This window comes from Erpetoichthys calabaricus, chromosome 2 (genome assembly GCF_900747795.2).
Source record: "Erpetoichthys calabaricus chromosome 2, fErpCal1.3, whole genome shotgun sequence".
Taxonomy (NCBI): Eukaryota; Metazoa; Chordata; class Cladistia; order Polypteriformes; family Polypteridae; genus Erpetoichthys; species Erpetoichthys calabaricus.
The window spans coordinates 168,567,220-168,591,184 of NC_041395.2; the positions used below are offsets into that span (position 1 = coordinate 168,567,220).

General features: G+C 38.8%; 2 protein-coding genes across 3 annotated transcripts in view; both read left to right on the top strand.

Annotated features, from left to right (window-relative positions):
- Positions 1 to 23,965, top strand: part of LOC114669500 (F-box only protein 44-like) — a 560,525-nt gene that overhangs the window by 57,624 nt on the left and 478,936 nt on the right. The gene's annotated exons all lie outside the window — the stretch shown is intronic.
- On the top strand, positions 13,368 to 23,345 carry LOC114669466 (tubulin alpha chain, testis-specific-like). 2 transcript variants are annotated; one of them, XM_051923559.1, is made up of 6 exons: positions 13,368 to 13,593; positions 17,584 to 17,732; positions 18,922 to 19,074; positions 19,934 to 20,461; positions 20,815 to 21,077; positions 23,342 to 23,345. In XM_051923559.1, the coding sequence occupies exons 1-6, from the start codon at positions 13,413 to 13,415 to the stop codon at positions 23,343 to 23,345; spliced, it is 1,278 nt and encodes a 425-aa protein (XP_051779519.1). In that variant the 5' UTR covers positions 13,368 to 13,412. The 2 variants fall into 2 exon arrangements, with proteins under 2 accessions (XP_051779519.1, XP_028681519.2); XM_028825686.2 differs by lacking the exon at positions 23,342 to 23,345 and having other exon boundaries at positions 20,815 to 21,204.

Below are 23,965 nucleotides of genomic sequence, written 5' to 3' on the forward strand. Positions count from 1 at the left end.
CACGCTCCTGTCTGTGAAAGAAAAAGCCTGTTTAGAAACCACGTAGTGATTCACACACATAGTACACATAAAACAGGAAGCATTTAATGTGCTACTTTAGTTATGATGAGATTTGAGAAACTCTACTAGAGTGGAAATTCCGAGATTAAAATCTACATTTCAACCTTTTTTTTTTCTTCACTCTGTCCTAATACAGCTTCCATCTGACCACTTCGTTTTTAATTCGGGCACTGTGCGAATTTCTGAACTTGAACTTTTGAGTGTCATTCCATCAGTTTATTTAAGTTGCTCATACCACTGCCTAAGCAACCAAAAAAGTTTGTTTTTCCTCCACTTCACATTCGGTGAAATTCCTCTATTTCATACATGCTTTTACTATTGTCCTTTAACAATAGATAGATAGATAGATAGATAGATAGATAGATAGATAGATAGATAGATAGATAGATAGATAGATAGATAGATAGATAGATAGATAGATAGATAGATAGATAGATACTCATCTGAAGGAGCTATTTATATTGATTAAATATTCAAATATGCAAAATTCTGGGAGGAGTCAGGGTGGGGCAGTAGCCACGTGCACGTGCATTAAAATTCACGTTCGTTGGGATTTATAAAGGGGAAGTGCTTGGAATTTGGTGTATGCAAAGTTTTATGCCTCTGGATTTTTTCGTGCGTATGCACATTTCCAGTTTTGCCCATACGCCATGTTTTAGTGTGAATTCTATGCACGGCATTATACATGAGGAACCACGGTCAGGAAATCAGGAGAACCGTGAGATCAAAACTAAATCAGGGCAACCAAGAATGAAAGATCAAGACAAAAACTCAAGAGTTAAAGATAAAGTGAAAGCTGAGCCCAAAACAAAACTCTACGGCTATGTCAGTCAGTCATTTTCCAACACTCTATATCCTAACACAGGGTCACGGGGGTCTGCTGAAGTCAATCCCAGCCAGCACAGGATGCAAGGCAGGAACAAATACCAGGCAGGGCGCCAGCCCCCACACACACACACACACACACACATATCAAGCACACACCAGGGACAATTTAGGATTGCCAATGCACCTAACCTGCATGTCTTTGGACTGTGGGAGGAAACCGGAGCACCCGGAGGAAACCCACACAGACACGGGGAGAACATACAAACTCCACGCAGGGAGGACCCGGGAACCGAACCAAGGTCTCCTTACTGCGCCACCGTGTCTACAGATATGGCTACTTGGAAATTAAGTTTACTGACGCTACAGATTCTCTTGAAGTTGTTTTATCCACTAAAGGTATTGCAGACTCCTGTTACATCATTGAGGCAATATGACCTGCAAACAGTGTTGTGTAAATAAACAAAACTAAGGCGTTAAAGAAAATCAATTTTTAAAATTCAAAGCAAAATGTGAAAATCACATCAGAAATGGATTCCCCATATTTCAAAACCCCATTAAATGCAAAAAAATAGTTATAATAGTATTGCATAGATGGAACAACCTGTTTCATAATGTCGTTACAGCTGATACTCAGAATGGCATTTTGTAGAAACGTGCATTTTTAACAAGCTGAGATTTTCCTGTGGCAGAGAAGGAATTAGTAACATAAATTCATAGGCAGATAATGTGCCACCTCTTTTGAGGCCTCAGATGTTAATTGTGGGCAAAGGTTTGTAAATGGTAGTATGGTTACTGAAGAAGCGGCTGTAAGTATAAGACTCAGACTGGCATAAGAAGCGGTTAAAAGCTTATTTCTTGCTGGCAAAAGCCTGCTGAAGCTGGTAGAGACTACACAGAAAGTGCATCTTATTATTCTCTGAGCAATTACACAGTGCTATAGTAAATTGCTGGAATTAAAAAAAATTAGATGCAAAGTTTATGGGTAATCCTGAAGTCCTGTTCAGGAATTTGCTCAGGGTGGCAGTCCCCTCTTGGCCATTAATGCTCTGTGAGGTGGCAGCAACAGTATGGCTCAAATTCAGATGTCTAGATTATACAGCACCTTTTGCAGTCACTGTGCTAAAGGAGAACTCCATCAGCCAAATGGCCAATCAGGATTCTAACTAAAAGGCTGCCTCTTACATAGCAACATGCCCTCTGTCTCAGCTCCTTCTGTTTCACTTAACCCTTGCCCTCTTAGATACATGCCCTCCATGAGATGGCAGCAGCTGCAGGACTCAAGCCTAGGACTTTCTTCTTTTTATTGAATCAAATACAAGAGCCAGCACTATAAAGAAAAACTTAAGCATGTTTAACATGGAACCTCTGGATTACACAGCAACCACCTTTACCAGTATGCCCAACGAGTTCTCCTTTAGCACAAAACAGGTTGCTATATAATCTATCAGTCTGAATTCGAGCCCCATTACTGTTACCCTGTATATTACTTAGTAACACCCGATATTTTACATCTTTATCATTCATATTTTGAACATCCTCAAACTTACAATTCGCTAAAATATTTATCATTTTACGAAGAAATTAAATCTGTAAAATATATTCCATGGGCTCTGGAGTAGGGCATGAAACCTGATTATGTTCAAAGGCAGTTGTTTGCATACTAATATAGGTCTAAACATTAGCTCTGTCTTTTTTCCTACACTTCTAGTTAGATGATATTTAACATTTCTTCAAGAAACTGATAAATCAACTACTGGAGAATTCACAAGGTTCACTAGGCTAGTTGTGAGCTTTAATTCCATCATGAGTGTATAATGGCGAAACCTTCTGATCCTTCCTGTTTGCAACCATGGAGGGAGATGAGTGTGATTTCACTTGTGCACCCCAGGGATGGCAAATTCATGTAGGTAATGGGGTGTAGGATCTCTGTTTCACCTTCTGGCTGGGACTTGTACAAGGTTCATAAATTGGCAAATGTCTACAAAAACACTTCTACTTTCTCTGTTGTGGTTCGAAAAATGGACCAGAGACTTATTTTCTTAAAACTCTAGACATGCTTGGTATAATAAAGAAAATAATAGCATTTATTTATAACATAAGGGTAATAGAAGATGGGTATATGCAAATATAGATAGATGCATACTGCCCTAAGATAGATAGATAGATAGATAGATAGATAGATAGATAGATAGATAGATAGATAGATAGATAGATAGATAGATAGATAGATAGATAGATAGATAGATAGATAGATAGATAGATAGATAGATAGATAGATAGATAGATAGAATGAACAAACCAACAAACAAAAAAGATAAAATTACAGAAGCTTGGTTTAACTGGTTCTGTCCTATAGAAAAAGGCAAGTAACTTTGCAATTTAATATCTTGCATTATAATGAAAGAACTTTCCTCTCTTTTGGCAAAAGGCACAGAACTTATGAATTCTGATTTTTCAATGCATGTGTTCAAGATGGATAAGTTGACTGGCTTGGCTATGAGACTTGTATTGTCATCAGCTCTTGTTCATTTGCTCACAGCAGCTAGCAACAGCTCTGGCTAATCACCAACCCCTCCACACAGAGCTTTGTGTGTGTGAAAGAGAGAGAGAGAATGTGTGTGTGTGTGTGTATGTGAGCCTGTGAAATGCTGCTACCCTTTCTGACTGGGTTTGAGAAGAAACTTATAACATAGTCCCAGAACTTTTCCTTCACAAAGTTATTATCTTTTAGTTACATTTACACCAGTACCATAATACATTAGCTGACTTTGTCCTATCTATTAAATTATAATAAATTATTCCAAGTATTAAAATGACACTTTTTATTGCCTGAAGAAGGGTACTGAGTTGCCTCGAAAGCTTGCATAATTTAATCATTTTAGTTAGCCAATAAAAGGTTTTATTTTGCTTGACTTCTCATTTTTTCCAAGAATCAAAGTAATTTGTACTTATGGTTTGAGGTCAGAGATGCTTTGTTCCTGGTGACTGTTCTGCAAACCCATGGAAGGATTCTTAGTGCTCTTTCTTTCTTTGTTCATGAGCTCTCCTTCTTCACCTTTGGCCACCCACTTCTGGTTTTGGTCGGTAATTCAGTCTTTGAGGGTTTTGCACAACGTTTTGCCTACTAGGCCAGTGATCAAGGCGAATGCATGATTTATGGGGTCTTTCTCGCTTAATGGGTTCCTTGCTGTCCCTCAGCAAGCTTTGACTAAAGGCAACCTCATCCAAACTCCAATCTTCTTCTTCTTCTTTCAGCTGCTCCCATTAGGGGTTGCCACAGCGGATCATCTTCATCCATATCTTTCTGTCCTCTGCATCTTGCTCTGTTATACCTATCACCTGCATGTCCTCTCTCACCACATCCATAAACCTTCTCTTAGTCCTTCCTCTTTTTCTCTTGCCAGGCAGCTCTGTCCTTACCATCCTTCTCCCAATATACTCAACATCCCTCCTCTGCACATGTCCAAACCAACACAATCTCGCCTCTCTGATTTTGTCTCCCAACCGTCCAACTTGAGCCGACCCTCTAATGTATGAGTATTCCACCCTTCCAATCCAGCACAGTTGCCATCTGGATTAATGGAATTGCTTCGACCGCTTGTTATGGCCACACCTTATCAGCTTTGTGTATTGGCTATGGAAGCCAAATTATGGCCAGGTTAAGCAATAGTGTGTTGAGCGAAGAGCAGTTAGTTAGGGTGTTACAAGTGTTTTTATAGAGAGGAATAGAGATCTTATCACTGGCTTCTAAGGTAAGCATAAGCCCACACTCTTGGTTAACCATTGGTGTAAAGGTCTGTTTATTAATTTTTCTCCTCCTTGATTTACAGTCCGTTGTTCAGAACTTGAGTGTCTAGTTTATAACTTCAAGAGCAATGTCCCTGGCTGTTACATGGTCTAGTATCAATCATCTTATCAGATAAGGCTGCAGTCAGGCAAACCGAGATATTTTAGTTGGCAATAAGAGTGTCTGCAAAGCCAGGATTTGGGTTTCTATCCTACACCATGATTTTATTTCTTGGTTTACACTGACAGTTTGAAACCTTTGGTATGGAAAAAAAATATTGATCAACCACTACAGTAAGAGATTTGTTTAAAATTTCAGCTCTTACTTTACCATCACTTTCTGAGGTAATTACCCAGAGTGCCAATGGTGTTGTGGTTAAGGCTTTGAACCTCAAAACACTGAGACTGTGGGTTCAAAATCCAGCTACTGACACGGCATAACCAGAAGCAAGTCATTTCACCTGCCTGTGCTCCAAATGAAAAAAGAAAAGAAACGTAACCAATTGAATCTCAAAGGTTGTAAGTCGTCTTGGACAAAGGCATCAGCTGTGAATATAAGCATTTTGTTGTGGTGGAGGCGGGCAGGGGGTTATAAAGACAAGTTGGGACCATTTTTAAACTATATCTGATAATTCTGTTTGGAATATAGATGAACCAGAAATCACAGAAAAAAATGAAAACAGCATGAAGCATGAAGAATGATTAAAAAATGTAAAGAAACTCCAATAAACAAGCATGTAACTATTTGGAGACTAAGCAAAATAATAACACTTGAAAATAATTAAGTCAAAGTCCAGAATAACAGTGATGCAAGGTAATGGCTTTACCAAAAGGCCCAACGTGATTCAACAAACGGATAATTGGTGATGTGTAATGTCTGAAATTTTAAGTTAGCAGCACCTAAGCATATGAATGGACAGATGTGAGGCACAGTCAAGGGCCTACTTTGAGCTCCTAAGTTCTGAATAATAACCTTCTAGCCCAGAACACACTAGCATTATCTTTCATTCTGCTCCTGATCTTGTTACTTTATTATTTCTTCTCACTTTCTTGCTTTTATGTTAGACAGCTCTGAGGCCATCGCTGCCTCCCTGCTCTTGGACCAAATTAATGTTAACATTTTGTCACTCGGTTTATGCAGGTTAAGCTAATGCCTGCATGGGTATTTCTGATCTTCAGGAATAATTGGTTGGTATGTTTTCTTAAATGTTATGGACAATTTCTGCATTTGTTGGTAATATGTTCAACCATTTATTTTCCTTCATTCTTGTTCTACTTTGAAATAGCATGTTTTTATTATTATAATATCCAGAATTAATCTGTCATCTTATGCAAGGACAAGCTTTTCATTATATTCAGAACTAAAAATAATCTGGTGTTTTCTTTAATAAATGATGAGCTATGTTAGGACACAATTTGCTGCTTTGTTCACTAGTGATGTGAACCACTTACTTAATACAGGTAAGCAGAATTACAATACATGCTGATGCAGTGATCAAGATATTACAAATGTTCTTACTGTTGCACTTCAAAGTGTAATTCTTTAGCCCTGTAACATTTCTTTTAATTTTAAATTCAAAGTCATGGATAAAAGACAGCTTTACTCTTTCAAACAATGAATGTAAGTAGACTCTACTTCATGGTTTTGGAAGATATCTAACTCCTTGGTAGATGCTGAAAGTCCAAAAGACAACATCTGCTTCTTTGATCAGCTTCTGGAACAAACCATGTCAGTGAACTGAGAGGGGACCATAAGGTAAAGAAGTTTCTTCTTTTTCTCTTATTCTACCGAGTTCTTGCCGCATACATATTTTAATGCACCCCCTTATAACAAAATGGAGCAGTCCCACAAACTCTAGATAATTCACCATCAGCAGTCAGCTTGTCTCACTCTTTGTATGAGTAAGAGGAGAAAAGTACAGGTTTGAAAGTGAGTCAATGTAAGCATTTTACTCTTTATCACTTTGGAATTTATACCTTTAATTGTTGTTAAACTTTCTGCCCTCCAGTTTGATTTGTGCTGTCACATATAATGAAATATTTTAAAGGTATTTCAAAGGGCAATGGATTTCAGTATAATAACACTTAAATGATATGTAGTGTATTAACATTTTAAAAATTGTAAAGTAAGTTATGTATTCTCAAATCTACTTCACAAGTATATTTTAGAAGGGGTATATTTAAACAATGGTTCCATCTGCTAAAATCACATTTAAAACATTAAAAATATTTTCTTTTTTAAACATTCGCTTGCTGTTTCCCAACAGCTCCAGTGAAAGCAAATTCTAAGTTGTAAACCTTGAGGTGCAGCAGGTTGCTAAGCTCAACTTAGACTTTGTGATTTCAGCATATTACCTCTAAATATGGTAAGTATATTTAAGAGCATCATAAAAAAATCATAAAATTTCTCTTTTAACAAACAAATGGTATTTTGCTGATTCAATGAAAGTAAATTTGCTCAGATTTCTTTTTCACTCATTGGAACATTTTTGCTTTTGTAGTAGCGATAAATGATGATCCCATTTTTAAGAAACGGAAATGGAAAATGCAATCTGTAATGGTATAACAGGTCTGTTTATACTCTATGTATTTAAACATTAGAATATTGTCAGAAAAAGCACTCAGACCTATGTAGACAGTTTTAAGATGTGAATTAACACTGGTATTACTTTTATCAATTGGGAAGTAGCTTCAGTTCTATTTAATATAGTAGATGTGTAACATGACCAAAGACTGTGGATCTCAGTTACAGTCCGAAAGTTTAACTGGATGTATCAGAAGTACTATGTAAGTAATTTGAGTGCATTTGTGTATACCAGAGGTGTCCTGCACTGGCCCTGGGCAATACTGTGGCTGCAGATTTTTCATTCTATCCCTTTTCTTAATTAGTGTTCAGTTTTTGCTGTTAATTAACTAGTTTTCCCTTCACTTTAAATAGCTTGTTAATTAAGATTCAGTCTTCTAAATTGCTTCTTCTTTTCTTAAATGGCACCGAAACAGAAATGAGCTGTGAAGTGAGTCAACAGAAGACACTTAAACTCAAACCAGGTTCTTAATTAGAAACCCAATTCTTGTTGTTAATTAAACCCGTTTATTCAACTCCATGGCTTATTGACCTCATTCTGCCACTGCAGACAAAACAGATTTTCATTTTTCTAAGAGGACCTTCAAAATGTTTTGCAGACCTGAGCAGATCAACATTACTGAGACCTTCACCATTATTTATTTTCACTAAATATACAAAGGACACTGGATAGCTGGTCATGATAACTCACTTTGCATCTCATTATTGTTTGGCTGGAAATTAATAAAAATAACAATACATTTTGTTTATATAGCTAAGAAAAAAAAAACAATTAAGGGGTCTGAGCCTTAAGAGCAAGGAAATTAAAAGGAAGGAAAAATAAGATAATTGGCGTCAAAATCTGGTCACTAAATAACCACTTATGTTGTAGGTGTCCCGCTGGTTCATCTCCATATTTCAAACTTGTTTCTTTATGTGGCAGTAAGCCCACAAATCAATCAATAGCAAAAATGGCATTTTTATATACACACAGGTGTCTTCTTTCAAAAAGATTACACGTTGTCATATTGCCTGTTCTCTTTCATTATTAAAATATGAGATTTGCACCCATATACCCTAAAGCATCACAGCAGAGTTCATTTAGATTTTGATTCAATTTTGATTTGATATACTTTGTTAATTCCCTGAAGGGAAATTATCTTTTCAATCTGATTTTATCTAACATCCCACCTACGTCAAGCCGCATACAGTGATATTAAAATATGACATTTGCACCCATATACCCCAAAGCATCACAGCAGAGTTCATTTTGATTTTGATTCAATTTTGATTTGATATACTTTGTTAATTCCCTGAAGGGAAATTATCTTTTCAATCTGATTTTATCTAACATCCCACCTACGTCAAGCCGCATACAGTGAAAGACACATTACCATTGCATAGCAGAGATTTTAGAGCAGTCTAATGACTGGTCACTTATACCACATGTCATTGTTGTGCGTAAACTCCAGGGTATGTAACCGGTAATCTTTACGCACCATTCTGCATCATTGCACACAAAGGTTGAGTCAGGCAAAGTTTTGAGCTTATTAAAAACTAGCAAAATACCCGCGCTTCGCAGCGGAGAAGTAGTGTGTTAAAGAGGTTATGAAAAAAAAAGGAAACATTTTAAAAAGAACGTAACATGATTGTCAATGTAATTGTGTTGTCATTGTTATGAGTGTTGCTGTGTTTTATATATATAAAATACACACACACACATATAAACATATATATATACATATACATATACACATATATATACATATCTACATATATATATATATATATATATACATATACACATCCACATATCAACATATATATATACACATATATACACACACACACGCTTTATGGGTGATGATTGTTTTACTGTTTTTATCTTTATTTTATTTTATTGTAGAATCAACTCCTATCTGCGCACAGCAGGGCAGCCGTGGGCGGATGCGTATGGTGTATTCACTCCATGTTATCGTGCATTGCGCTGTCAGTGGTATTTTGATAAAAGAATTTGAACAACATATAAGAAGCGTATAAATTATTAAACAGTAAAACATTAACATTTAAGAAGTAAAGTTACATTAAGTACTACTGCAGTGCCTTCGGGTATACCTAATTTTTTGTTTGCCCATTACATGCTTAAATGTATACATTTTTTGGTGCACCTACCCGAGAACACGCGACATATAACCGAGCGTGGGAGAAGCATGGATTTTAAACACGCGTTGAGTTCATCTGCTGGTCTCCCTCGTGGAATAACTGGTAATGTTTGACTAAAATCTACAGCGAGTAAAACGACATTACCTCCTATTTTTTTTTTTACGATCTCTGAGATCTTGCTTTTTTCGGTTCAAGGCTTCATAAGCTCTTTTATGTTGTATGGTGTACTTATCCCAAACCATCATCTTTGAATGTTGCAAGACTTTCGCCTTGTATGTAGATCGGGGTAATTACATTCATTGCATTCCTAGTCTGAATCACAATCTGATTGTATGGGTGGTTACCTGGCACTGTAGGGTTGCCACCCGTCCTTTAAAATACGGAATCGTGCCGCGTTTGAGAATGAAATTGCGCGTCCCGTTTTGAATCAATACTGGATGGGATTTATCCCGTATTTTTTTTATCTTTTTTTTTTAAAGCAGCGTCTCATGCAAATCATCCCACACGCATTTTATGAAGATGCCTCCTTTCATACTTTTGATTGGGTAATACTTGATGTCATCGTTAGTTTGATTGGTGTTTTTAACTGTCCAGTGAGGAGGGCGTGTCTTTTAAGTACAGTCTGCAAAGTGTTGGCACTGAGATGTGGCATCAGCGCCATAGTTGAAGCCCCTAACGTTGCGGTCAGCAAGTCGGCTAACATCCGCCATGTGCCGTCTTTCAGTTGCGAGAAGCAGATCATAGAATGGTTGAAACTGTTGCCCCTAACGTTGCGCCACGGCGTGTGGTTCGTTTATACCTCGTGTGTTCTCATTAAACTTTTATCTCGCGAATATGTTATTGCCTTTAAAATACGGAATCGTGCCGCGTTTGAGAATGAAATTGCGCGTCCCGTTTTGAATCAATACTGGACAGGATTTATCCCGTATTTTTTGTATCATTTTTTTTTTAAAGCAGCGTCTCATGCAAATCATCCCACACGCATTTTATGAAGATGCCTCCTTTCCTACTTTTGATTGGGTAATACTTGATGTCATCGTTAGTTTGATTGGTGTTTTTAACTGTCCAGTGAGGAGGGCGTGTCTTTTAAGTACAGTCTGCAAAGTGTTGGCACTGAGATGTGGCATCAGCGCCATAGTTGAAGCCCCTAACGTTGCGGTCAGCAAGTCGGCTAACATCCGCCATGTGCCGTCTTTCAGTTGCGAGAAGCAGATCATAGAATGGTTGAAACTGTTGCCCCTAACGTTGCGCCACGGCGTGTGGTTCGTTTATACCTCGTGTGTTCTCATTAAACTTTTATCTCGCGAATATGTTATTGCCTTTAAAATACGGAATCGTGCCGCGTTTGAGAATGAAATTGCGCGTCCCGTTTTGAATCAATACTGGACAGGATTTATCCCGTATTTTTTGTATCATTTTTTTTTTAAAGCAGCGTCTCATGCAAATCATCCCACACGCATTTTATGAAGATGCCTCCTTTCCTACTTTTGATTGGGTAATACTTGATGTCATCGTTAGTTTGATTGGTGTTTTTAACTGTCCAGTGAGGAGGGCGTGTCTTTTAAGTACAGTCTGCAAAGTGTTGGCACTGAGATGTGGCGTCAGCGCCATAGTTGAAGCCCCTAACGTTGCGGTCAGCAAGTCGGCTAACATCCGCCATGTGCCGTCTTTCAGTTGCGAGAAGCAGATCATAGAATGGTTGAAACTGTTGCCCCTAACGTTGCGCCACGGCGTGTGGTTCGTTTATACCTCGTGACTTCTCATTAAACTTTTATCTCGCGAATATGTTATTGCAATCCGCAGCGGGAGCGTTTCTATAAACTTAATTTAAACTTACGTTTTACACCGTGCTTTGTTTTCCTTATGAACATGCTTGTATGCTTAACTCGCTCCGTTCTCAATTGTTTAATCAATTTTTTGCTCTTCGCTGTTTGCGGCTGTTCCTCCATTTCCCCCTACTTCGTTCTTTTATCTCGCGAATATGTTATTGCAATCCTTAACGGGAGCGTTTGAATAAACTGATTGAAAATAGTTTTGCATTTACCTTTTTAGTAAAAGGCGAGCTTTTAAGCCTGAGAAATCACCCCGTAAATGCACACGTTTAATTGGACATGTGTTAATATGTATGGTTACACAGTATTAAAAGACAGTGAACAACGTCAGTTACCTTTCTTCCCGCGTTTGATAAAAGGTGAGCTTTTAAGCCTGAGAAATCACCCCGTAAATGCACACGTTTAATTGCACGTGTTAATATGTATGCTTACACAGTATTAAAACACAGTCAAAAATTAACGTCATTTACCTTCGTTCCCGCGTGTGACTCGTGCTGTAAATGTCTTCCTTGTTTTTAGTTCACGTCATTACGTAGGAGGCGTGATGACGCGATACGTGACTCCGCCTCCTCCATTACAGTGTATGGACAAAAAATATGTTCCAGTTATGACCATTACGCTTTGAATTTCGAAATGAAACCTGCCTAACTTTTGTAAGTAAGCTGTAAGGAATGAGCCTGCCAAATTTCAGCCTTCCACCTACACGGGAAGTTGGAGAATTAGTGATGAGTGAGTCAGTCAGTGAGTGAGTGAGTGAGTGAGTCAGTCAGTCAGTCAGTGAGGGCTTTGCCTTTTATTATTATAGATGACATGTTTGATGAAGGACTCAAGGTTATGTTTGATGTGTAATGACTAAAACATTCCTGTTATAGATCAATTCTTGCTTTTCCTAGAGACTTGTCTTTTGTTGATGGTCATTGAAAAACACATTTTTAGGAGAAAGTGTATTCAAAAATGGAATTAGTAAGAATAATGGAAATGTAGGATATAGAAACAATTTTCACTGTTGCAGAACCTGTAAAAGAGTTAGCTTCAGGCAGATTTAAATATCATGCTTTGATCTATAATTTTGTACTGTTGGAGAGTTTTGGAGAGTCTAGATCAAAAGCACTATGCACTGAATTGAGGTTTCCTTTACCTTATTGCATACAGAATTGACATTTACAGGCTATATGTTTGTGTGCCCCATGGAATGGTATTAATATTTTAAGCAATGTATAGATAAGAACAGGTAAAAAGAACTAAAATCATGAACTATGGACCGTGTTCACCTCCCCTATGTTCTGTCCATGAGGGACCCCTTTAGTGAGCTGTGCTAGTGTTTAAATTGACCACATCACACCATCACTCTTGCCTTGTGCTGCACCAAGGGCTAGAATTGGACTGCTACTCTGAACCAGCAGTTAGTTCACTGTTTCTGGTTTGCAAATTGGAGCGTAGCGGCACATCATGGTCTGACCTGTATGGGGACACTGTAGTTCTTAACAATATTGTATGTATTTTACCACCCTGACAAATTTCAACTTTTTAACTAAACAGGAAAATCTATTTTTATTGTTGAGTGAGTGAGTGAATGAACTTTGTATTATAGATATTTAAAATTAAAGTACCTGATGCATTTCAGATTATACCTAACACTCCAAAGAATAGAAAATTGTCTTTATCAAGTTCTTCCTCGTGCAGTTTTAATAAAGCTGATGTTATTATGGAAAGGAAAACTCTTTGTCTGCACAGAATATGAATGATACATACTCAATCAAAGGAAGATTTGTCATCGATTAAACTTACTTGCATGACTATAGATAGGAAAAGTAAAAGGACAACCTTAAGAAGGCACTTTACCTAAATTAAGTAAATTATATAAGTACAAATTTATTTACATTACTAGCCTCAAACTCACTTATTGGAATGAATGTAAAATTTGAGATCAATTTGTCATTTGATATTTCTAACACTGCTTGAATCAAACAATGTTTCTTCATGAAGTGGACAGTGGAAAGCATTAAAAACTATTAAAATTTCCATATGCCATGTTACATGATGCTAGTTAATGTCCAGGTCAATAAATTTAAAATTTAAAGTTTTTATTCTGGTCCTCACTATTCTGGGTTAACTATGAAGTATGTTGACTTTTCCAGCGCGAGTGCATTTCTATCCATGTTGGGCAAGCTGGAGTACAGATGGGCAATGCCTGTTGGGAGCTGTATTGTCTGGAGCATGGCATCCAGCCAGATGGGCAAATGGCTAGTGAGAAGCCTGCTGTAGGTGGGGACAGCTCCTATGACACCTTCTTCTGTGAGACAGGAGCCGGAAAGCTTAATCCTAGAGCCATCTTTGTGGACTTGGAACCCACAGTAATTGGTGAGTCCTCTTGTAACCCAAGCATCTGGCAATGGAAAGTGCCAAAACTGGACATGCAAAGAACAAGCCTGAGTCCAATGTTCAAAATAGTCCCATTTCATTACAGACAACCGGTATTAAAATAACCAAAAAAAGTGACAGGAGTATTTAATCTCTAGTCATCATTCAACCCACTTAGAAAACCAGTTCTAGCAAAAGTTGTCACTGTAGGTGAAGTTTGTTTCTTTTTTGTTTAGTGGTATGATTTAAATATGTTTCATATTATGTTGTTAATTTAGATCTAGGTTTTGTTTTGTCATTATATTTATGTAATATGATTATTCATTTTGTAATTTTTTTGTATCTATCATTCTCCTGTGTACCTTATTTGTTGTGGGTAGAACCCCAATGGGTTGGGCCCCAAAATCAGGCAGCTGGGGATCCACCCTTAGTGAGTATTTAAACTGATGTTGTTGTTATCACAGCAGCTTAGACATTGTTGGATTGTGGATTATTGTGCTCTTTTGAGTTTTGGATTGAATTTGTGGCTTTTCAGTATGGACTGAGAACGCTGCCAAAAATAAACTTGCAATAATTTAAAACAAATTTACAATTCACACATGTGAATTATGCTTGCACCTCGTAAAATTATGCTTGGATCTAAAAATTATGAGTATAATTCTCAAGCGTGAACAAACTGTCACTCCCCTAGTGGGTTGGGATTTCAGACCCACTGATGTGATGTCATCTGTGTTTGCATAGCTGGATGTGGGTGGCCCAGAGTTTGTTACCCCCATCCCATCCTGTTTGCCACTGCAGGGGGATTATTTCAATCTGCCAAAGCACTTCCTCGTTTTCCTCCTGAAATTATCAGTTCATAAAATCTTGCGTAAGATCCAAAATATAAAGTTATTATACATTTTATCACAATATAATAGGAAAAAGAATTACTGTTAAAATACCGATAGGATGGAGTGAGGGAGATTTAAATTAGTTGAAGGTTGTAGGTAAAATGGATGACATATGCTCAAATGGCTCTAATATGTAAGCAGATGTAGGTAAAGGGTGACAAGAGGAAGCTGATGGTGGTTTTATACTAGAAAAAATAAATAAGTAGTAGTTTTACAATTATTTTGTCCTGTGGGACCCTGGAGGCAGCTGATAGGTACCGGCAGGCCAAGCAGAATGCGGCTTTGGTGGTTGCTGAGGCAAAAACTCGGGCATGGGAGGAGTTTGGGGAGGCCATGGAGAACGACTTTCGGACGGCTTCGAGGAGATTCTGGTCCACCATCCGGCGTCTCAGGAAGGGGAAGCAGTGCAGTGTCAACACTGTATATGGTGGGGGTGGTGCGCTGCTGACCTCGACTCGGGACATTGTGGGTCGGTGGGGGGAGTACTTCGAAGACCTCCTCAATCCCATTAACATGCCTTCCAATGAGGAAGCAGAGCCTGGGGACTCAGAGGTGGGCTCCCCCATCTCTGGGACTGAGGTCACCGAGGTGGTCAAAAAACTCCTTGGTGGCAGGGCCCCGGGGGTGGATGAGATACGCCCGGAGTTCCTCAAGGCTCTGGATGTTGTAGGACTGTCTTGGTTGACACGCCTCTGCAACATCGCATGGACATCAGGGACAGTGCCTCTGGATTGGCAGACCGGGGTGGTAGTCCCCCTCTTTAAGAAGGGAGATCGGAGGGTGTGTTCCAACTACAGAGGGATCACACTCCTCAGCCTCCCTGGAAAAGTCTATTCAGGGGTCCTGGAGAGGAGGGTCCGTCGGATAGTCGAGCCTCGGATTCAGGAGGAACAGTGTGGTTTTCGTCCTGGTCGCGGAACAGTGGACCAGCTCTACACCCTTAGCAGGGTCCTGGAGGGTGCATGGGAGTTTGCCCAACCAGTCTACATGTGTTTTGTGGACTTGGAAAAGGCATTCAACCGTGTCCCTCGGGGAATCCTGTGGGGGGTACTCCGAGAGTATGGGGTACCGGCCCCCCTGATAAGGGCTGTTCGGTCCCTGTACGATCGGTGCCAGAGCTTGGTCTGCATTGCCGGCAGTAAGTCGAACCCGTTTCCAGTGAGAGTTGGAATCCACCAGGGCTGCCCTTTGTCACCGATTCTGTTCATAACTTTTATGGACAGAATTTCTAGGAGCAGCCAGGGTGTTGAGGGGGTCCGGTTTGGTGGACTCAGGATTGGGTCACTGCTTTTTGCAGATGATGTTGTCCTGTTTGCTTCATCAGGCCGTGATCTTCAGCTCTCTCTGGATGGGTTCGCAGCCGAGTGTGAAGCGGCTGGGATGAGAATCAACACCTCCAAATCCAAGACCATGGTCCTCAGCTGGAAAAGGGTGGAGTGCCCTCTCAGGGTTGGTAGCGAGATCCTGCCCCAAGTGGAGGAGTTCAAGTATCTCGGGGTCTTGTTCACGAGTGAGGGAAGAATGGAGCGTGAGATCGACAGGCGGATCGGTGCGGCATCCGCAGTAATGCGGGCGCTGCATCGGTCAGTCGTGGTGAAAAAGGAGCTGAGCCGCAAGGCAAAGCTCTCAATTTACCAGTCGATCTATGTTCCTACCCTCACCTATGGTCATGAACTATGGGCAGTGACCGAAAGAACGAGATCGCGAATACAAGCGGCTGAAATGAGTTTCCTCCGCAGGGTGTCTGGGCTTTCCCTTAAAGATAGGGTGAGAAGCTCAGTCATCCGGGAGGGGCTCAGAGTAGAGCCGCTGCTCCTCCGCATCGAGAGGAGTCAGATGAGGTGGCTCGGGCATCTGATCAGGATGCCTCCTGGACGCCTCCCTGGTGAGGTGTTCCGGGCACGTCTAACCGGGAGGAGGCCCCGGGGAAGACCCAGGACACGTTGGAGGGACTATGTCTCTCGACTGGCCTGGGAACGCCTTAGGATTCTCCCGGAAGAGCTAGAAGAAGTGGCTTCGGAGAGGGAAGTCTGGGCATCTCTGCTCAAGCTGCTGCCCCCGCGACCCGACCTCGGATAAGCGGGAGACAATGGATGGATGGATGGATAGTTTTACAATTATGTACTGTATATGAGATATACTTGAACCTATTGCACTGTGATAAAATGAATTATAACATAGTATTTTGGAGCATACGCAGCATTTTTTGAACTGAGCGTTTCGGGAGAAAAACAAAAAAGAGCTTTGGCAGATTGAGTAAATCTCCCCGCAACAGCAAATAGGATGAGATGGGGCAGCAAACTCCGAGCTGCCCACATCTAACAGTGCAAGTGCAGATAACGTTATATGGGCGGGTGTGAAATCCAAACCTGTCCATGTATGTGCACGCCCCTCTGACCTCTGCACCCCGGCCCTCATGAGAAGCGTGACAGTTTGCTCATGATTAAGAATTGTACTCCTACTTTTTGGAAGCAAGTACAATTTTGAGAAGTGCAAGCATAATTCACACGTGTGAAATGTAAATTTGTCGTAAATTATTGCAAGTTATTTGTTGCAGTGATCTCACTTCATAATTTAGCCCATGGTTTTGAATTAAGGTATCGTCTCAGTTTTCTTTATTGGGATTTGTTTACTTTAGGTTTTCGTCTTTCTAAACTCATTTTTGCTCTTTCACTCTTGAATAAATTCTTAAAAATATTCAAGTACTTTGTTTTGTTCACCAGAGAGTTTTTATTCTTGGTTTTCTTTTGCCTGTTTTTTGGATAGCATGGACATTTAAAGTCATTTTTTGAACTTTTAAGAGTTTGAGCTCATTTTTGTGTCAGAGAAACCTGCCTGTTGCCTAAGGTTCAGGGCTGCCTAGAGTAAAGCCTATCTTTAGGCAGTCCAGTGAAGTTCCTGGCTTAATATGTGGTACTTTTCATGGGCCTTCATTCCTTTTTGGTATTTTATATGAGGGCAGAGAACATGTATGTAAACTCCAATGCTCCAACACTCCACCCCGACCTCCCCCCCCCCCAAACAAAAGATGTATCACTGACTGATTTTAGTGAATTTGAAAACCATGTCTAGAATTGGTTTATGTTTATGTTGTTTCCAGATGAGGTACGCAAAGGAACGTATCGACGTTTGTTCCATCCAGAGCAACTCATCACGGGCAAGGAGGATGCTGCTAATAATTATGCCCGGGGACACTACACCATTGGCAGGGATATCATCGAATCAGTTCTTGACCGTATTCGAAAGCTGGTGAGGCAACAGGAAAAAAATTTTCCTACTCTTGAGAATAGCTACTTAAATCATAGTGCTTCAGAAAGGAAGCTTTGTTCTACTTTATGCTTATATTAATTCTGCTGAATTTGTCATTTCTTTTAAAAAATCATGTTGTACTCATTTGACAGTTTGATAAATAGCCTAGTTTGGGTGACATATGGACAAAGCTTTGTAAAATATGATACATAATTAATATACCTTACATGATGGAAAATAGCTGAAATGAATGGACTAGGCAATAAATGAATAGATGATCGTTAAAGATAATGATAATTACAAATAATGTAATTTTAGAGTTAAAAAGCAAAACCTACTAAGATCAGCATTATAAGCACAAGAAATCTGAAGAAGCCCTTATTAGAAAAAATACATATTTTAAATATACTGATGTAAAATATAAAAGACTTGAAGACTGCAAAAGTTACATTTTATTACTTTTAATTTAAAAAATAAGTTACAAAACTGGTATAAAATTTAAGTTAGGTTAGACAGATTTTATGAATTTTATTTTTAATATACTATTACGTTGTTCATGTAGGGTGAAATGACTACCAAAGGTATTAAAATCCCTTTGAGTACTTAGAAAAGCGCTATATAAATGTAATGAATTATTATTATTATTATTATTATTATTATTATATTAAATGTTTAAGTTTCAAAATTAGAGTTTGTTTACATTAAACAGATTAGGTTACAGATTTTATTCATTTAATGTTTTTAACATACTATTATATACATTGTTCTCCCTGTGTCTCTGCTGGTTTCCTCCGGGTGCTGCGGCTCCCTCTGACAGTTCTAAGACATACAGGTTAAGTGGATTGCCGTCACTAAATTAGCTCTAGTGGGTGTGGTGTGTGTGTATGTTTGGGTGTATGTGTGTCTCCTGCCCAAGGGATTTTTCTTGCCCTGCATCGTTTGCTTTCTTGGATAGGCTTAAGCCACCTGTGACTCTACTCAGGATTAAATGGGCTTAGAAAATGGTATGTTACGGTTTGATAACAGTCTTTTAAATGTACGGCAGCATTTAAGTACTTGCTGCAATTTAATAAAGCTATCCCTTAGATGAATCTATTTAGCAACCATTGGTTAGCAAGAGTTACTTACAGCGGTAAAATCCCAAATGCCCCATAGTGCCAGTTCTCAGTGACTAATCTGTCTTCACCAGGCTAACCAGTGCACTGGGCTACAGGGTTTCTTGATCTTTCACAGTCTGGGGGGAGGTACAGGCTCTGGTTTTGCCTCTCTGCTCATGGAGAGGTTGTCTATCGACTATGGGAAGAAAAGCAAATTGGAGTTTGCAATTTACCCAGCTCCTCAGGTAAGATCAATATAACTTAGAAATATCATTAAGCCAAGCCAATATCTCTCAGTCTGAAGTTTTTGACTGTTGTATATAATTTGTCTTTGTATAAGACATGACATGAAGTACACTTGCCTCAGGAGTGATGCAATTATTTCACTGTTTTACACAAAACCTGACCAGAACAAGTACTTTTTTATGTCCATGTTCTTTGTGCATCTTTTTTCTCTTTAAATCAAACATCCCTTTCACTCCTCATAATTGATGCCCCTCAAAGAAGTCAGACCCCCCAGCCCATATTGACTTGGTTCAAAACTACAGGTTGAGCCGTCAACACATCATAGACACAACCATTCTTTGTGTCCTGTTGTTCCTTTCATCATGCCACATTACATAAATTATTTCATACTAAACATAAAGTGAAATTTGATTTTTAAAACAATTTTCTAAAGAAATCTTTTAACAACTAACTCTTTTCAAAGTCCCAGAACACAATGAACGCAACTTACTAAAGTTTTACAAGAACTAAAAGCGACAATTCCAATCACAGATTTGTGATCGATTTATAGTCCAAAATGACAAGCAACCTGGAATCCACAATTATAACTTCTCATTGTCTAAAATGGGGGTCTGACACAATGCTTAAAGTAAATAAGCATCATCACTGTGTGTAACACCAAGGAATCCATTAAAAATGACCTCCACTTTAATATCAATCACATAATTTCCTATTAAGTATGAATTAATTTGACATTCCACTCCTGTTTTCATTAAGTTCTTCCCCAAGGCAAGATTTTCTCAAATATTTAAAGAGAATATATTGTGAATTCAGTTTGTGTATACATGCTCCTTAATATGGGAGATTCTATTTGAACAGGTCTCTACAGCAGTGGTGGAGCCCTACAACACAGTTTTGACCACACATTCCACCTTGGAGCACTCAGATTGCGCCTTTATGGTTGATAATGAAGCTATTTATGACATATGCAGGAGAAACCTGGACATTGAGCGTCCCACTTATACCAATCTCAATCGGCTCATTGGCCAAATCGTATCTTCTATTACTGCTTCCTTACGTTTTGACGGTGCCTTGAATGTGGATCTGACAGAGTTTCAAACCAACTTGGTTCCATATCCCCGTATCCACTTTCCCTTAGTGTCTTATTCCCCAGTTATATCTGCAGAAAAGGCTTATCATGAGCAGCCTTCAGTAGCTGAAATCACATGCTCCTGCTTTGAGCCAACCAATCAGATGGTAAAGTGTGACCCTCGCCACGGCAAGTACATGGCCTGCTGCTTACTGTACCGTGGTGATGTAGTGCCTAAGGATGTGAATGCTGCCATTGCTGCAATCAAGACCAAGAGGGCCATCCAGTTTGTAGACTGGTGTCCCACTGGATTCAAGGTGAGCCTGGAGAAATCCATTAATATTTGACGTGGACAGCTAAATTGTAGATGGCCTAATTTGTAAAGAAAAGATTGAAGTTATTCTGAAATAAATATCAGTGGATTAAACATGATCTTCAGATTGATTTTTACTTCCACATTTATTTATGTTTAATGATCAGTGATACATGGAATATAACCAACTACAGTGTATGATTAACTTCAGATAAGTTGAACTGTCTTAACTGGATCAAGTAAAAATGAAGCTGTGGCCAAGTGGTCTATGTAAGGTGGTAGCTACAAAGCAAAATACTACAAAATATCTTTCCAGCAAACATTTTATGTTTTTTATTGCTTTGTTTTGTTTTCCAGGTGGGTGTCAATCACCAGCCACCAACCGTGGTGCCTGGCAGTGACCAGGCCAAGGTGCAGCGTGCTGTCTGCATGCTAAGCAACACTACTGCAATTGCAGAGGCTTGGGCCCGATTAGACCACAAGTTTGACCTGATGTATGCAAAACGAGCATTTGTGCATTGGTACGTAGGGGAAGGCATGGAAGAAGGTGAGTTTTCAGAGGCCAGGGATGACCTGGCGGCCCTGGAGAGGGATTATGAAGAGGCAGGTATTGACTCTGTGCACAGCACATGTGAGGAAAAAGAATATTAAAACAAGGATAAGGTAAATCTCAGAATTATATTAATAAGCTGCTGCTAGAAATTACACCTGAAATCAGTATTGATAGTTATCTGTTGTTTCAAGAAATTACATCCAAAATCAGGGCTGAAAGTTATTTGATCATTGAAATAGATGTTTCAGAAGGATTTTGACCAGAAGCACATATTTTTTCTATGACCAATGAATGCCCTTAATGTGTAGTAGCACATTTCTCCTTCCTGATATTTCTAGGCAAAACCTGTACATGCACTGGCATAGCAGAGTCGGCCTCCAGACCCAAAGGGCTCCCTAAACAGACTTCCACAAAGCCAGCCACATAAAAAATATCTTTAATTTTTGGAAAGAGAAAAAAATATTTTAATCATTTTTAGCCTAAATGAAACAGTGAAAACCTGGTGTGTTGTGTCATAACACATCAAGAAAACCTGCATAAGTAAGCTAGTAGACAACGAGGTGATAAGAAAAAGAAAATAAATGAGCACTGCTTGAATCAAGCAACAGGCAGAATAGGCCATTGCAAAACTACCAAAGGTAACATTTATGCTTAAACCATCAGTGGAAGTGGGAATTGGCAAAATGGTAACAGTGTCATAAAGGGAGCAGATTGTTGTACTGTACATCAGGTGAATCGAGCATCGAGGCAAGTGTGAAAGAAAAGGCTTCTCCTGCTTGTTGTTCTTGCCTGCCTCTTCCCATTGCAGATGACCACGAGCTTATTTATAGATGTGCCAAGCCCCAGACAGCCCCATACCCAGGTAGAAATACGGATATGCTGCATATGAATGGAAATAAGTAACTAATAACATTGGAGGCCCAAGATAAGTCATTGCTATATGTGAATGCCATAGCAGTTTTCCTTTGAACTGCAACAGATTGTCCAGGCAGAGTGCAGGTTTACTTTAGACTCTATGATTGTTTCTGACTTCAGGTTTGAAATGCATAAAATCACCCATGTAGTGTTTTTCTAGTTACTGATGTGGAAAAAAATTAAGGAAATTGTCAAGGATTTCTTAGGATCCTGTTAGTACAAGGCTGGGCCGACTGTGATCAGGGTTTTTTCAATGTATTTTCTCTGCAGTTGTTTTTATGATTAATAGTTACCATCTAGTCTGAAGTGCCCTGATTTGGTCTATTTAATCTGTTCAATTATTATTGTCATTCATTATTATTATTCAATTGTTATTCCTTTCATGATTGCCACCGAGCAACTGTACCATTCTTATAAACTGCTGCATACAACCTTACACTTGATATTTGAAACCAAAACCAGGCTACATTCACAGTACAGCTCAATTCTCATTTTTTCACTCACTGGTGACAAAGAACTAAAGAAGAATGATTAGCAAAAACTATCATGGAATCCAAACATTTCAGAAAGGGTTTCCCTGCTCTCATAATGAATTCATTGCATCCAAATCATTCACATTGCTGTCACCAGTCCTGCCTTCTGTCCTTGTGGCCACTTATTTCAGGACACCAATATGGATAAATGTGCTCAAACAGGCTGTGACATTTTTGCTTCTTGATTCTCTGCCTTGCCATTTTGAGCTGATTAAATCTCACACATCCTGCTCTGAAATGACGTGAAGCAGAGCAGCAACCAGCATCTTTTAGTTTGCATCTGTCTGTCTGATTAGTTTTGTGCATGTAGAGTACATTTAGATTTTGTGCATGTAGGGTACATTTAGAGATAGACAGATTTGGATCAGTCGCAAAAATTCATCTTGGCAGTAATTAAAAAAAAATACCGGACAAAAATCAGGACAGAGACAATCAGGGTAGAGTCACTTTAAGTTACCGTGTGAATGTAGTTCAGATAAGAACTTTTTTATGTCAACAACAGCATCAAAAAATGTTAAATGTATGAAAATGCTAAATATGAGAATGTTAAATTTTTTCAAGAAGGGGCCCCTATCTCCATTATTGTGGGGGTGGAGGGACACGGATTCTGCGCTATGCCAGAGTATATCCCACTTGTTTCGTTTGTTGGGAGCTTGGAAATGTGGTTAAGTTCAGTTTTCAAAAGAGAGGAGATCACTTGATTAAAAATTTAATCATGTGGCCCCTCTCGTGGGCATCCTGCCAGAACCGTACAAATCTATCACAAGTATTGTTATTTGAAACCACATTTAAAAATGAACTTTATGACCTATCAAAATATCCAGGTAAAAAAAGTTTAAAAAAGGAAAAAATGAATACATAATATAGATGAAGTACCTTTCAGGTAAAAAAACAAACAAAAAAAAAAAAGACGTAAATCAAAATTTCAGAAAACTTCTAACATTGCTTTTATACATTCTGGAGATACATTACCTGAGGTAGGATTTCCAAAACTCAAACTTCCAAAACTTTTTAGCTAACTGTACTTTACTAATTTTATTTATATACGTGATACCAACATTTGATGACATAAAACAACTTAATTTTGCAAAAAAAAAAAGTAGAAAGCTCTTGTAACTTAGCACAAGGGGTACAATTTCAGTCCTGGCCCTCATTGTGGCTGCAAGTTTTTTGTTCCAACCATTTTTCTAATCCGTCAAGTACACTGTTACTTTAAACTAATCTCAATGTTTAATTAGCTGACCAACAACTTGAAAGACTTTGAAACTGGAGGTACCTTAATTAATGGAGAAATCCAATTAAAAGAAGACATTGGTTGGCATGAAAGGCTGCAGCAACAAAGGGGTCCAGGACTAAACTTGGAAACTCTTGAGTTAGCATATTAAATTGAAATTATAAAGAAAAGATGTTTTAAATAGTTGCAATAGTAAATCTTTAATTAACATAAATGTGATCAATGAAGCACAAGATCATATTCTATTAAAAAACACACATTCTTCATCAACAT

Excerpts from the sequence above, each read along its gene's own strand:
- LOC114669466 (XM_028825686.2), top strand. The coding sequence starts at position 13,413 with ATGGGCAATGCCTGTTGGGAGCTGTATTGTCTGGAGCATGGCATCCAG. Across the intron at positions 19,075-19,933 it reads CAATTTACCCAGCTCCTCAG|GTCTCTACAGCAGTGGTGGA; the intron begins GTAAGATCAATA and ends CTATTTGAACAG. Across the intron at positions 20,462-20,814 it reads GGTGTCCCACTGGATTCAAG|GTGGGTGTCAATCACCAGCC; the intron begins GTGAGCCTGGAG and ends TTTGTTTTCCAG.